At 41.1% G+C, this 15253-nt stretch overlaps 1 protein-coding gene across 1 annotated transcript; it reads left to right on the top strand.

Moving 5' to 3' along the window:
- Positions 1-7493: 7493 nt before the first annotated feature.
- LOC100759699 (intelectin-1a) lies at positions 7494-14451 on the top strand. The gene is made up of 7 exons (XM_035445704.1): positions 7494-7551; positions 9264-9362; positions 11151-11398; positions 11693-11851; positions 12230-12350; positions 13146-13249; positions 14299-14451. Exons 1-7 carry the CDS (start codon positions 7494-7496, stop codon positions 14449-14451), a joined length of 942 nt encoding a protein of 313 aa, XP_035301595.1.
- Positions 14452-15253: the final 802 nt, after the last annotated feature.

The raw sequence follows: 15253 nt of genomic DNA on the forward strand, positions 1-15253 counted from the left end.
TCACACATAAAATCCTGGGTCCTAATTCTAGCACCAAGTAAATTGGATATGGTTATATATACCTCTTGGAAGGTAGAGGCAGAAGGTTCAGAAGTTTGAGGGCAGCATGGCATCCATGTTTCAAAAAATCACATTAAAATGCATTTTCTTGGGCTGGAGAGATAGCTCAGAGGTTAAGAGCACTGACTGCTCTTCCAGAGGTCCTGAGTTGAATTCCCAGCAACCACATGGTGGCTCACAACCATCTGTTATGAGACCTGGTGCCCTCTTCTGGTGTGCAGATATACATGGAAACAGAATATTGTATACATAATAAATAAATAAATTATTTTTTAAAAAATGCATTTTCTTGGGGCTAGAGAAATGGCTCAGCAGTTAAGAGCATGGCTGGTCTTGTAAAGGACCTAGATTCAATTCCTAACATGTACGTGGCAGCTCCCAATCACCTATAACTCTAGTTCCATTGTCTTTTTACATGCTCATTGGGTAAATTTTAAAAAGCATTTATATTAAAAAATACATTTTATAGAGGAAGGATTAAGTGGTCATGAGGGAGCAGAAAGGTTGAGTCAGGGGAAGAATAGAAGAAAGGGTATGTGATAGGTAGGGTTTTAGTTGGGGATGGTAGGGGAGGACGGGATGGAGAAGGGAACTGGGATTGTCATGTAAAACAATCTTGTTTCTAGTTCAAATAAAAAAAATCTGAAAAGAAATTAGAGAAATAAAAAAATACATTTTATTAAACACTCAAGAACACATTATGATAGTAATTCACTAGAATGCAACAATTGTTACTCTAAGCCATGTATGCTTCTTAGGGATATATATAGATATATGTTATTTCATTTAATTTTTATGAAAAACACATGGGAACTTTACTGTTATTATGAGTATTTTACAAATAAGGAAACTGAAACTTGGATGGATGAAAAACTTATCAGGGTTGGGGAAAAGTCAAGGAGCAAGCAAGGTGCCATAAAAATGATGGCATAAAGGCGCTGCTCTGCTCCCCAACCTCCCCCCTAAATCTCCACTCACTTCTGCCTGAACACCCCCAGACAAGAGTGGACCTGCCCAGACAGGAAGGCCACTCTGAGTCTGGACACACCTCACTACTATCCACAATTCCACCCTCTGTTCTCCGGCGGGCACCCAAGCCTCAGAGCCTGAACCCTCCGCCTGCCACCTGAGAGAGAGAGAGAAAACACACCTGCACCCACTGGAAGAAGGAATGGGAAGAAGACAGAGTAAGAACACACTCCCAACAGAAAGACCAATATGACACCACCAGAATCCAGGGGCTCCACACCAGCAAGAACTGAAAAGCCCAAGGTAGAGGATGAAGAGATAGACCTTAAAAATTGTCTTAGGAAGATGATAGAGACCATTAAAGAGGAAACAAGAAAAATTCCTTAAAGAAATAGAAGAAAAAACAAGCAAAAAATTACATTAAATGGAGGAAAAGACAAACCAAAAAATTCAAGAAATAAACAAATCCCCTAAGGAATCTAAAGAAAACCAAGAAAAAACAACCAAACAAGTGAAGGAAATAATTCAAACAGTTCACGGTTTGAAAGTGCAATTAGAAACAATAAAGAAAACACATTATGAGGGGATGCTGGAAATAGAAAGGCTGGGTAAATGATCAGGAACCACTGATATAAGCATAACCAACAGAATACAAGACATAGAAAAGAAAAGCTCAGTTGTTGAAGACTCTCTAGAGGATATACAGTCATCAACCAAAGAAAATCTCAAGTCCAACAAATCCCTAACGCAAAATATCCAGGAAATATGGGACAATGTGAAAAGACCAAACCTAAGAATAATAGGTATTGAAGAAGGCAAAGAAATTCAGCTCAAAGGTACAGAAAACTTATTCAACAAAATCATTGAAGAAAACTTCCCCAACCTAAAGAAGGATATACCTATGAAAGTACAAGAAGCTTACAGAACACCAAATAGATTGGACCACAAAAAGAAGTCCCCTCAGCACATACTAATCAAAACATCAAACTTACAGGAAAAGAAAAACTATTAAGAACAGCAAAAGAAAAAGGCCAAGTAACATACAAAGGCAGACCTATCAGAATTATACCGACTTCTCAATGGAAACTTTAAAAGTCAGAAGATAATGGACAGATGTTCTACAGACTCTAAGGGAACATGGATGCCAGCCCAGACTACTGTACCCAGCAAAACTTTCAATCACTATAGATGGAGAAAACAAGATATTCCATGACAAAACCAGATTTAAGCAATAAATATCCACAAATCCAGGCCTACAGAAATTAATGGAAGAAAAACTGCAATGTAATAAAGATAACTACGCTCAAAAAACTTTACCAAACACCAAAAAAGTGGGGAAATCTACAAACAATAACACCACCAACAACAAATCCAAAACAAACAAGAATCAACAATCAATGGTCATTAATATCTCTCTCAATGTCAATGGTCTTAACTTGCCTATAAAAAGATACAGGCTAACAGAATGTATACGAAGACAGAATTCATCCTTCTGCTGCATGCAAGAAACACATCTCAACTTCAAAGACAGACGTTCCCTCAGAATAAAGGGTTGGGAAAAGATTTTCCAATCAAATGGACCCAAGAAACAAGCTGGTGTAGCGATCCTAATATCTAACAAATTAGACTTCAAACTAAAATCAATCAAAAGAGATGAAGAAGGGCATTTCATTCTCATCACAGGAAAAGTCCATCAAGATGAAGTCTCAATTCTGAACATCTATGCCCCAAATACAAAAGCACCCACATTTGTAAAAGAAGCATTACTAAAGCTCAAATCACACATAAAACCTCACCTACTTATAGTAAAAGACTTCAACACCCCACTCTCACCACTAGACAGGACCACCAGACAGAAACTTAACAAAGAAACAAAAGAACTAACAGATGTTATTACCCAAATGGGTTTAACAGATATCTATAGAACATTCCATCCAAACACAAAAGAATATACCTTCTTCTCAGCGCCACATGGAACCTTCTCTAAAATAGACCACATACTCAGGAAACCTACACAGATACAAAAAAATTGGAATAACCCCCTGTATCTTATCAGACCACCATGGTTTAAAGTTAAAATTCAACAACAACACAAATAGCAGAAACCCTACAAACTCATGGAAATTAAATAATGAGCAATTGAACCATTCTTGGGTCAAGGAAGAAATAAAAAGAAATTAAAGACTTCCTAGAATTCAATGAGAATGAAGACACAACATACCCAAACATATGGGACCCTTTGAAAGCAGTGCTAAGAGGAAAGTTTATAGCACTGAGTGCCCACATGAAGAAACTGGAGAATAGTCACACTAGAGAATTAACAGTGCAACTGAAAGCTCTAGAACAAAAGGAAGGAAACTCACCAGAGGAGTAGATGCCAGGAAATAATCAAACTGAGGGCTGAAATCAGTAAAGTAGAAACTAGGAAAACACTACAAAGAGTCAATGAAACAAAGAGTTGGTTCTTCGAGAAAATCAACAAGATAGACAAACCTTTATCCAAGCTAACCAAAAGGCAGAGAGACAGCATGCTAATTAACAAAATCAGAAACAAAAAGGGGGATATAACAACGGACACTGAGGAAATCCAGAGAATCTTCAGGTCATACTTTGAAAACCTGTACTCCACAAAATTTGAAAATCTAAAGGAAATGAACAATTTTCTGGATAGATATCACTTACCAAAATTAAATCAAGAACAGATAAGCAAGTTAAACAGACATATAACCCCTAATGAAATAGAAGCAGTCATCAAAAATCTATCAACCAAAAAAGCCCAGGCCCAGAGGATTCACTGCAGAATTCTACCAGAAATTCAAAGGAGAGCTAATACCAGTACTCCTCAAATTGTTCCACACAATAAAAGCAGAAGGTTCATTACCAAGCTCTTTCTATGAGGCTACAATTACCTTGGTACCCAAGCCACACAAAGACAAAACGAAAAAAGAGAATTACAGACCAGTATCCCTCATGAACATCAACACAAAGATATTCAACAAAATACTGGCAAATCGAATCCAAAAACACATCAGAGAAATCATCCAACATGATCAAGTTGGCTTTATACCAGGGATGCAAGGATGGTTCAACATACAAAAATCCATCAATGTAATCCACCATATAAACAAACTGAAAAAGAAAAACCACATGATCATCTCACTAGATGCTGAAAAAGCCTATGACAAAATCCAACATCCCTTCATGATAAAGGTCTTGGAGAGATCAGGAATAACAGGAACATGCCTAAACATGATAAAAGCAATATACAGCAAACCAACAGCCAACATCAAACTAAATGGAGAGAAACTCAAGGCTATTCCTCTAAAATCAGGAACAAAACAAGGCTGTCCACTCTCTCCATATATCTTCAACATTGTACTTGAAGTCCTAGCTAGAGCAATAAGGCAACAAAAGTAGATCAAGGGAATACAAATTGGAAAGGAATAAGTCAAACTTTCACTATTTGCAGATGATATGATAGTTTATAAAAGTGACCTGGAAAAACTCTACCAGGGAACTCCTACAGCTAATAAACACCTTCAGCAAAGTGGCAGGATACAAGATTAACTCAAAAAAATCAGAAACCCTACTATATACAGAAAATAAATGTGCTGAGAAAGAAATCAGAGAAACATCACCCTTTACAATAGCAACTAACAAAATAAATACCTTGGGGTAACACTAACCAAAAAACGAGAAAGACCTATATAGTAAGAACTTTGAGTCTTTAAAGAAAGAAATTAAAGAATATACCAGAAAATGGAAAGATCTCCCATGCTCTTTGATAGGTAGGATCAACATAGTAAAAATGGCAATCTTGCCAAAAGAAACCTACAGATTCAATACAATTCCCATCAAAATCCCAACACAATTCTTCACAGACCTTGAAAGAATAGTACTCAACTTCACATGGAAAAACAAAAAACCCAGGATAACCAAGTTAGAGAAACTTCCAGAGGCATCATCATCCCTGACTTCAAGCTCTATTATAGAGCCATAGTCCTGAAAACAGCTTGGTATTGGCACAAAAATAGATAGGTTGACCAATGGAATCGAATTGAAAACCCTGATATTAACCCACACACCTATGAACACCTGATTTTTGACAAAGAAGTTAAATTTATATAATGCAAAAAAGAAAGCATCTTCAACAAATGGTGCTGGCATAACTGGATTTGGACATGTAGAAGATTGCAGATTGATCCATATCTATCACCATGCACTAAATTTAAATCCATATGGATCAATGACCTCAACATAAATTCAGCCACACTTAACCTCCTAAAAGAGAAGGTAGGTGGCACCCTTGAACAAATTGGTACTGGAGACCACTTTATGAACATAACACCAGTAGCTCAAATATTGAGATCAACAATTAATAAATGGGACCTCCTGAAACTGAGAAACTTCTGTAAATCAAAGGACACAGTCAGCAAGACAAAACGGCAGCCCACAGAATGGGAAAAGATATTCACCAACCCCACATCTGACAGAGGGCTGATCACCAAAATATACAATGAACTCAAGAAGCTAGCCACCAAAACACCAAGCAATGAAAAAGATGGAGTGCAGAACTAAATAGAGAATTCTCAACAGAGGAATCTAAAATGGCTGAAAGACACTGGAGAAAGTACTCAGCATCCTTAGCCTTCAGGGAAATGCAACTCAAAACCACTCTGAGATACCATCTTACTCCTGTCAGAATGACTAAAATCAATAATACCAATAACAATCTATGCTGGAGAGGATGTGGAGAATGAGGAACTCTCCTCCATTGCTGATGGGAGTGCAAAGTTGTACAACCACTTTGGAAATCAGTATGGCAGTTTCTCAGGAAAATGGGAATCGGTCTACCTCAAGACCCAGCAATCCCTCTCTTGGGCATATACCCAAAGAATGCACACTCATACAATAAGAGCATATGTTCAACAATGTTCATAGCAGCATCATTTGTAATAGCCAGAACCTGGAAGCAACCTAGATGCCCCTCAACTGAAGAATGGATAGAGAAAATGTGGTACATTTGCACAATGGAGTACTACTCAGCGGAAAAGAACAATGGAATCTTGAAATTTGCAGGCAAAAGGATGGAACTAGAAGAAACCATTCTTAGTGAGGTAACCCAATCACAAAAAGATAAACATGGTATGTACTCACTCATGTTTGATTTTTAGACATAGAGCAAAGGATCACTAGCCTGCATTCCACACTGCCAAAGGAGCTAGGAAACAAGGAGGACCCTAAGAAAAGATTGCATAGTCCCTCGAAGAAGGGGATGGGGACAAGAACCCCTGACCAAATTGGAGCCTGGGGGCATGGAGAGGAAAGAGAGTCTTCATCCAGTTGCTGTTCGAAGCAGAAACAGACACCAATAGCTAAGCACTGAACCACATTACTGGAATTCAGTTGTGGAGAGGGAGGAGGGTTGAGCAAAGGAGCCAAGACTGGGGTGGAGAGACCTGCAGAAACAGTGGACCTGACCTGATGATAGAATGGAGACCCTAGTCATAAAGCTGGGGAAACAGCATTGGACCAAACTAAACCCTCTGAATGTGGATGCCAGCTAGGAGGCCAAGACAGTCTATGGCTTCTCTGACAGCGGAGCCAGTCTTTATCCCTAGAGCACAAATGGACTTTGGGAGCCCATTCCCTATGGAGGGATACTATTGCAGCCCAAATACAGCAAGGAGGATCTAGGCCCTCCCCCAAACAATATGACAGACTTTGTAGGTCCTGGTAGAAGGCCTCACTATCCCTGGAGAGGAGGGGGGGTGGGTTGGGGTGGGTTGGGTGGGGAACATGGGAGGAGGGGAGGGCGAGGGAATGGGGGGATGTATATATAAATATGAGTAATTAAAAATAATTAAAATGGAAAAAATAAATAAATATCTGTGGGTTTTAAGTATTACCTTGTAAGAAAGGCACACACAAAAAATCAAAACAGATGTCAAATCTTGTAAGTTTCCTAATCTATTTCCTTTTTTTAATACACAGATCGATGGAATTGCCAAACATGGTGATAGTGCTGGGTGCAACATTTAATATTTGTTTTTTAGAGACTTTGAATCCCATGAGTTAACACTGTCCAAAGAACTTTCCTGCAATAAACAAAAGTTGCCCTCCAGTGGCATCCTGCCAGGAAAGGGGGAGCCTGGCAAAGTCTGGGCGATTCCCACCAGACTCTTCACATAAAAGGACAAGAGCCTAGAGTCTCTGCAGACAGAGAGAGGCTCATCTCCACTCATCTCCACTCAGCTGTCCAAGTATGGAGGGGAAGGCAGTTGCGTCAATGGAACAAGGAAAGTGGACTCTAGCTCAGGTTTGCTTTAGGGAGCAGAGAGGTGAGGAGTTTAGAGGAAAGGAAGGAGCCTTTCAGTAGGACTGGATAGGAGCTGAAAGTGGGATGAGAGAAAAAGGAGGTCTGGATAGAGAGTGACCTTCAATCTTGCTTTCCCTAGATGACCATGAGCAAACTCGACTTCCTGCTGTTTCTCATTGTGGCCACCAAAGGCTGCACTGCAGGTGAGGCTTGCTACAGAACCCCAGCTTCCTCAAATCACCTCTATATTTAAAGACAGTTAGCACCAGACTGGGTTACTTCCATGACCTGGGTCTCTGTGGGCCAGAGAACATGCTTTTGCTGTTTGTTGTTGTTTTTTATGACAGGGTTTCTCTATGTACCCTTGGCTGTCCTGGAACTGGATTGTAGACCAGGCTGGCCTCAAACTCAGAGATCTGCATACAAATGACCCCTGAGTGCCGGGATTAAAGAAGTCAGTCACCACAGCTTGGCCAATCATGCCTTTTTTAAAAAAATTATTATTATTATTATTATTATTATTATTATTATTATTATTATTATTAATTAAATATAATTGCATTATTTTCCCATTCATTTTCCTCCTTCCAACATTTCCCAATTACACCCCCCAACTCAAAACAAAAGTAAAGGCCTCTTTGTGTTTAATTGTGGGCATATATGTATGTATTTATGTATATTTTCCTGGACGTGTAAATAGAACCTAGTCCATCCCCCAGAGATGATGCCATTGAGTTGTAGGCTGGGTACTGATTGCCTCTTGAAGGAATTGGCCAGTGGCAATGAGTTTGTTGAGGAATGGCCTGGTACAGATTCTGTACCTGTGCGTAGCTCTAGGGGACCTTCTGTAAGAACTGTGTCCTCTTGATCTCCTTTTGTTTCTTATTGCTCTAGTTAGAACTTCAAGTACAATATTGAAGAGATATGGAGAGAGTGGCGAACCTTGTCTCATTCCTGATGTTAGTGGAATTGCACTGAGTTTCTCTCCATTTAGTGTGATGTTGGCTGTTGGTTGCTGGATATTGCCTTTCCCTCCCCCAAATGATGTGACAGACTTTTCTGATCCCCCATGGAAGGCCTCCCCAGGCTTGGGCAGTGGGTAGTGGGTGGGTTGGGGTGGAAGGTGGGGGGCATGGGAAGATGTGAGGGAGAGGGAACGGGGGAATCAATATGTAAAATGATTGTAAATTATTGAATTTTTAAAAAGTAGGTTAAAAAAAAAAAAAGAACTGTGTCCCGTCCTAGTCACTCCCTATGATTAAGACCTTGGACTTGGAGTTTCAATGACAAGTGAATGGTCTGAATTGTGCCCAGACAATGTTGTCTTCAATTCTCTCTACAGGAACTCAACATTATTTCAAAATGAGCACTTCCTTTTCACTACTGTATTAGTGTCTTTAAGGAAAAGGGCAAGACCTTATATGCCATCTTAATTGATCTCCACACGATAATCTTTCTCAGCTTGATATGAGACTTTGGGGAACTAAGGTTAAACACAGCAAATACGATCCAAAAATAAATGACTTGTGAACACAGAGCTACTTACACCTGAGCAGCTCTGACCCCAAAGCTCTCACTGGTTTCCTCCCTTCTAAGTCCTAAGAGGACATTGTAGGGTTGAGTCTAGTTTGCAAGGCTTTTTATTCCCTGGTCTCTTGGTCAAGCCTCTGCACTGTCAACCTCACTACCCATGCTTCAGGCACATTAGGCTTTCTGCAACTGGGCTTCACGTCATTCATCTTTTTCAGGATTTTGAAGTCAAAATTCTCCACATTCGAATCTCTTGTCTCTCTTCCTAGTTGGAAATCTTGTTGATTCTCAGAGTGAGGCTTTGGGAAGTCATGGGATGAGTTTAGGATGAATGACAAGAGGAGGCTGGGTGTCCCATGAGAGTGAAACTCTGCATCTTCTCTAGCTCAAGAGAACCTGGATACCAACAGTTGGGCCAATCCGGTGTGTTCCTCTGTTTTCAGAAGCTGCAAGGAAATCAAACAGGAGATGGCTGGGGCACAAGGTAAGTGATGAAGCGTTTAAAGAACACACCGTAATCCTAACACTTGAAAGTCCAAAGCAGAGGAATAAAAGCTCCAAGCCAGTTTGGGGAGATCATTTCTCAAAATACAAACAAAGGACCCAGTTAGGAAATCAGGATTTTTGTCCTCTGGAACAGGTTTTCTTTTTTGATATAAAAATGTAATAGAGCCAGGCAGTGGTGGCACATGCTTTAATCTCAGCACTCTTGAGGCAGAGGCAGCCAGATTTCTGTGAGATCAAGGCCAGCCTGGTCTACAGAATGAGTGCCGGGACACCTATGATTGTTACACAGAGAAACCCTGACTCAAAAAACAAACAAAAAAAAAAAAAGAAATGTGATAGAATATACATGGTGGATAAAAATTGCACTTAACCTATTTGAAGAGTTTTGAGAGTCAATAACAACTTTCATGATGGTATGGATCACCACTATCCATCTCCAGAAAATGTTCATTCCTTAAATGAAAAGTCTATAGCCACAAAATGAAAATTTCCTGTATTCCCTGTGAGCTGCTGTCCTGTGTCCAACTTCTGTGAACCTGTCAATTCTTGTTACCTCATATGAGCAATCTGTCTTATTTCATTAGCATGCTTCAAGTCTCATATGTGTTGTAGAACAGTAAATTTCTGTTGAAAATGTTTATTGTGGTGATTTATTATTTATGACATATTAAAGCTTGCCTGAGGATTCAGAAAGTAAAGTCAGCCACAAGCCTTTGAAGCCAGGTACACAACTTTAATGTCAGGACTCAGGATTAAGAGGTAGACTGATCTCTGTTAGTTCAAGGCTACTCTGTCTACACAAAATTGATCTAGTCCTAAAGATAAACAGCTCACAAAAGGTGATTTCAGCACCTGGGATTACATGCCATTAATCCCAGCATTAGGGAATTATGTAAGATCTCAGAGCTTGCATGCAGTCTCAGAAGTCTCTAACTACTTGGCAGTCTGAGTGAAACTGAGGAGCTATGAAGTCGGGAGCAGTTTTAGAATCAGCCATTTGGAGTGAACTGAGATAGAGATAAGAACTAGTGGTTGGCTGCTTTGCTTTTCCTATCATCAGCTTGAAGCTTGAACCCCAATATCTCTCTCTCTGGATCTTTTATTTTTCCTGCTACAATATATTATTATGATTGTGAATGGATTACATGTCTGTGTGTGGAAATGTGTGCATGTGTGTGCACATACATGCAGAGTCTAGAAGAGGCCATCTACTCCTCAGGAGCTGGAGTGACAGACACTTGTACACTGCCAAGTGTTAGTGCTGGGAACTAAACTAACTAAAATCCTCTGCTAGAGCAGTACTTGCTCTTAAAATTGGTGCCATTCTTTTTTATCTATTCTATATGTGGGAATGTACACAATATATATTCTGCATACTAGACAGCACACCATAATGCTTATTCCTTTTTCTGTAGAGAAGTACTTGGCTTGTAACAGGACCTCTAATGAAAATGAATGTACATATCTGAGTTCCTGTTCCCAGTTCTTTGGGTATCTGCCTAGTGGAGCTGTTAAGTCCTTTGATAATACTGTGTTTAACTTTAGAACAAAAACATCACTGTCACTTTGGGTAATTCTGTGTTCTGCCTCAGTCACAGACGCTTGGCTTTCTGAACTCAGGCACATCCCCAGGAACACCTGTGGGAGAACACTCAGTGTTTGAGTCATTAGCCATGTTTGTAGTTCCTAGAGCCATTCTGCTGCTGGAGCAGAGATGGACAATGAGCCTGCACACAGGAGGACTGTGAACTGGTTCTCTCTACAGATGGTCTCTATTTCCTCCGCACGAAGAATGGTGTCATCTACCAGACCTTCTGTGACATGACCACTGCAGGTGGTGGCTGGACCCTGGTGGCCAGTGTGCATGAGAACAACATGTATGGGAAGTGCACAGTGGGCGATCGCTGGTCCAGTCAGCAAGGCAACAGAGCAGACAGCCCAGAGGGGGATGGCAACTGGGCCAACTACAACACCTTTGGGTCTGCAGAGGGGGCCACAAGTGATGACTACAAGGTTGGTACACTCTGTAGCCCCCTGGGAGAGCATGAGGATGTGAGTGTAGATCAAGCGTGTCAGGGAGAGGAAAGGAAAGTTGACCTTCAACATAGGGATGAGGAAGTCAAAAATTTACTTATCTTGAATCTCAACATCCGTCCAAGTAGGCTTTTAGGTAAGGACATCTGAGCATGGCTGGCCATCTGTCCCCCTGGAGCCCAGAGACATCAGCTGTGCTGAGGACTGTGCATGTGGGTCTTTCCTTAGTGAAATCTCCTGGTCTTGTCAGGCTCAGTGTTGGTTGCTTTCCAGAACCCTGGCTACTACGACATCCAGGCTGAGAACCTGGGGATCTGGCATGTGCCCAACAATAGCCCCCTGCAAAATTGGAGGAACAGCTCCCTGCTGAGGTACCGCACCTTCAATGGCTTCCTGAACGACATGGGCCATAATCTGTTTGGCCTGTACCAGGTACTTGAGACTGCTGGCTGAGGCTGCTTTTCAGGGGTGTGGAGAGAGAGGCAGGTGTTTCAGGTTGGGTGGGTGGTGTCCCATGTTTCCCTAATTCTAAGTGTAATGAGCCAAGATAGGCAAAGTGTAGGGAAAAAGAGGAGAGAAGAGTATGCAGGAGGGAAGAAAGAAGAGAACAGAAGAGAAGAGAGAAGGGGGAGGGATGGAAGGAGGGATGTGTCAGAGAGACACAGACAAATGAAATGATCCTTTCTTATCTGACTGGTTTGGCAACCATCTCAGTTACTGCACAAATGCTGTGTTTCTCTGAGCAGGGCAGTGTTCCTGAGATTGCCAATGCTGCCATACTTACCCAGTGACTTCTTTTGTTCCTTGTAGAGATACCCAGTGAAATACGGAGGAGGGAACTGTAGGACTGACAATGGCCCAGCATTACCTGTGGTCTATGACTTCGGTGATGCTCAGAAGACAGCCTCTTATTACTCCCCTTATGGCCAGAGTGAGTCTTTAATACTCCTGTGCTCCCTCTGCAGGACATGTGATAAATTCAGTTGTGATAAGTAACAGTCATTCACCATCCGCCAAGCCTGCTTCTCTTCTCTGAATGTTTGTGCTTTGTTTCACATCATTTACATGATAACACTTGAGCTCTCAACTATCACTAACCCATTTTACAGCTTAGGAGACTGGAGCACTGAAGGTCCAGGAACTTGTCTGAGAGCCCAGGGCATCAGCAGGACAGGCAGCATTTGCACTGGGGATACTTGGTTCTGGAATCTACTCTTTCCAACCCCACTGTCATTCAGACAAACCAGGTCCCTGTGCACAGAGCTGAGCAACAGAAAAACATGGAGTTTTAGTTCATACGTGAGGGACGACTTTACATTGTTTAACATAAATGCAAGTGTGGTAATACTCTTTATAAATGCTGAGCTTATGCAGTGTAGTTCAAAGCTCTTCTTATTTATGCTGGGGATGTAAGGCTTTAAAAGAAAAGTTGGCAAGATGAATATGAACAGGACCAGAACCATGCACTTGGTAACTGCTGTGGCAAGCCCTAGGAGATACTCAGTAGAGACCTTCCTGTATCACAAATTTCTCTATTCAAGCTCAGGCAATTGGGGACCTTTTTTCAAGGACTGGCTCTTGGAGTCTGTGGATGGGAATAGGTGAGGTTTCCCCAGTGGGTCTGATATTTTAGACTGCTTATCCTGAAACTGGCACCACCAAACAATTGTCTTGCAACAATTTCTAGCATTTTCCTTGAATGCTGTTTTCTGTCTCTTCTTTTTAGAGGAATTCACTGCAGGATACATCCAGTTCAGAGTGTTTAATAATGAGAGAGCGGCCAATGCCTTGTGTGCAGGGATGAAGGTCACTGGATGTAACACGGAGCATGTGAGTCTGTGTGGTGATGAAAGACGCTCATGAATAAGACTGAGGTTGCCAGTGTGAATCTGTGAACATTGAGTATGGGAGACTGTCCTTTTAGTGTGTGTAGGTGTATAAGAGTGCTACCTTTCCCTATACCTTGCTTGGTCTCAGGGATCAGAACTTCTGTCTAGATACAGATATCCTGTCTTATTGAAAACTATACTCAACATTACAAACTTGTAATGCACTGTTGCTGTTTGCTTAGATTTAAGGATAAAACACTCAGTTACCTGGAATGAGGGTGACATTGTATTCATGAAGTCTGCTACAAGCCTTTGGAGGCTGAGATTGAGTCACCAGGTACTGTCACTCTCCACCTGGAATTTAGCTTTTAGAGTGAAACATATCATTCCCATCCCTTTCCAGAGCTTGTACTGATTTGCATTGTGTCAAGGGGTTAGTAGGAGAATTCTGAGTTCTTGCCATGACTTCCTTCAATGATGAATAATGATGAGAAAGTTTAAGCCAAATAACCCTTTCTTCCCAAGTTCCTTTGGTCATTTGTTTCATCACAGCAATAGTAACAGTGACTAAGACAAAGGGCTTTGTTGGTTTGATGGTTTCCAAGATTTTAACACATAGACATTTGGCTCTACTCCTTTTCAATCCATAGTGGGACAGAAATATCATTCAGGAAACACATATCAGAGCAATATTGCTCACTTCATAGCAGCAAGGAGCCAAGAAAAACCAGGAAAGGCCAGGGCAAAATGCCCTTCAAAACAAGCCGCTCACACCTTCAGTGATCTATTTCCTCAAAACAGATCCCCACAACCAGACCCAGCTTCACCACCTCCCAATAGTCAGTTCAAAATTATAATTCCATCAGTGATGAGCCAGTTGATGAAGGCAGGGTCCTCATATTCAAGCCCTTCCCCAGAGTCCTGCCTCTGAATGTTACGTACTCTGGGGACCAGGTCTTCAGTGCATAACATCTTTGGGCAGGGCACTTCATACTCAAACCATATCACCCACTGACCTCTCATTGCTACTTCCCCCTCTTTGGTTTTTAGCACTGCATCGGTGGAGGAGGATTCTTCCCTGAAAGTTACCCCACACAGTGTGGAGACTTCTCTTCATTTGATGGGAGTGGATACGGAACTCACAGTGGGTACAGCAGTAGCCGGGAGATAACTGAAGCTGCTGTGCTTCTCTTCTACCGTTGAGAACTTTGTGCCGTGGGACCCAGACTTCTCCAATCTGTGGACTCACATGCACGGAGAAAATCTTACCTAGTTACTAGAACACCAATGACACAGGAAAAGAGAATAAATAATGTTCATTGCAGGCTTGGTGTCTTCATGAATCCTTTTTGTACAGGGATGGAAGATTTCAAAAGAGTTTCTGCTGCCCTGGTTGCTTCTCTTGGGATATCAGGCCTAGAGATCCTGATACAGCAATACTCTTTCAGGTAGCCCTCAAACATCCTAAGAGATATAGGATAGAGATGAGGCATGCTACTCTGCTACTTCCTCATTTTATTTGGGTTCTTTGCTTGTTTGGTTTTTTAGATGGGTCTAGTGTATTCTGTGCTGGCCATAAACTCCCAATGTAACAAATGTCCTGGGTAAACAAAAATAATACATAGGGTTTAATTGAGGTGGCCCCCAGGAAAAGGTGCTTGCCAACAAACCTGGTGGCCAGAGTTCACTTTCCAGAATCCACATGGTTGAGAGAGTCTACTTCTGAGAGACATCCTCTGACCTCTGCACGTCTGTCACGGTCCCAGCACTCAAACACATAAACTCACGCACACATGAGGGCACAACATGAATAAAGAGGTCTAAAAATTTTTCTTTGGGGATAAATAATATTCTACTTCATATATGTGCCAGATTTTTTATCAGAAGAAAATGAAATCACAAAATTTGTAACATATATATAGACATATATAAACATATATATATATATATATATATATATATATATATATAGGCTTAGAATGTATACTGTCAAATATGATCATCC

Source organism: Cricetulus griseus, chromosome 5, assembly GCF_003668045.3.
Source record: "Cricetulus griseus strain 17A/GY chromosome 5, alternate assembly CriGri-PICRH-1.0, whole genome shotgun sequence".
NCBI lineage: Eukaryota > Metazoa > Chordata > Mammalia > Rodentia > Cricetidae > Cricetulus > Cricetulus griseus.